The sequence below is a fragment of the Gregarina niphandrodes genome (genome assembly GCF_000223845.1).
Source record: "Gregarina niphandrodes unplaced genomic scaffold scaffold00154, whole genome shotgun sequence".
NCBI lineage: Eukaryota > Apicomplexa > Conoidasida > Eugregarinorida > Gregarinidae > Gregarina > Gregarina niphandrodes.
In genome coordinates this window covers 2,418-3,174 of record NW_011645917.1, presented here as the reverse complement: position 1 = coordinate 3,174, position 757 = coordinate 2,418, and the positions used below count along the sequence as shown (strand labels likewise).

At 56.1% G+C, this 757-nt stretch overlaps 1 protein-coding gene across 1 annotated transcript; it reads left to right on the top strand.

Moving 5' to 3' along the window:
- Positions 1-411: 411 nt before the first annotated feature.
- Positions 412-666, top strand: GNI_215180 (hypothetical protein; the record flags this gene model as incomplete). The annotated part of the gene is made up of 1 exon (XM_011135557.1): positions 412-666. A coding segment is annotated over one exon (255 nt), but the record flags the coding sequence as incomplete, so codon positions are not given.
- Positions 667-757: the final 91 nt, after the last annotated feature.

Here is a 757-nt window from a genome sequence, read left to right as displayed (position 1 = left end):
GACATCGAACTGCAAATCCGGTCGGATGTCAGCTTCAAGCACCTCTCACTTCAAGACCTAGTCGAGAGAATCAAGGCCATTCACCGTGCCCGTCAGCTCGTCCGAGATGCAGAGCCTGCCGTTCACGCCATAAGCCCGACGCCGCCGCAGGAGCACGACGCTGCTCACCACTCAGACCGTCTCTGCAAGTGGTGCGATTCCAAAGAGCACATTAGCTTCAAATGCCCTACGAAGCCCGTGTGCCCCAACTGCAACAAACGGGGACACTTCCAAGACGACTGCTGGCAGATCACGAGGAAGGGACCACTAGGCACTCGCCAAGCATTCCTTCGTCGTGAGCCAGGAGGATCATTCAAACTGAGCATCGACGACATCAAGAACAACAGAGAACTGCTACGGACTCTCGCGAACATGTACAACGAGAAATTCGAGAAGGAACCCCGCTACTACTACAATGCCAAGCAGCGTCGAGAACGGAAACGGGATGGTATGGCGCACCAGAGCCACCGGGACGACCGAGACGACGAAGCCCTGTTCAGCGACGAACCGCTCGGTGCCGGACGGGTAGAAACCGCAGATAGTCTACTCGTGGGGGCTCAAGAGGTGAACCGCCGCAACTGTCGACATGTGCAACTTCCGGTGGCAGGACGTCTACTACCGTTCATGGTAGACACTGGAGCAGAAATCAATATCTTCCCGGAACCACTGCTCAAAAACCTGGACGTTCAAACGCAGTTCTCCGTAACCGGCCTCGAGA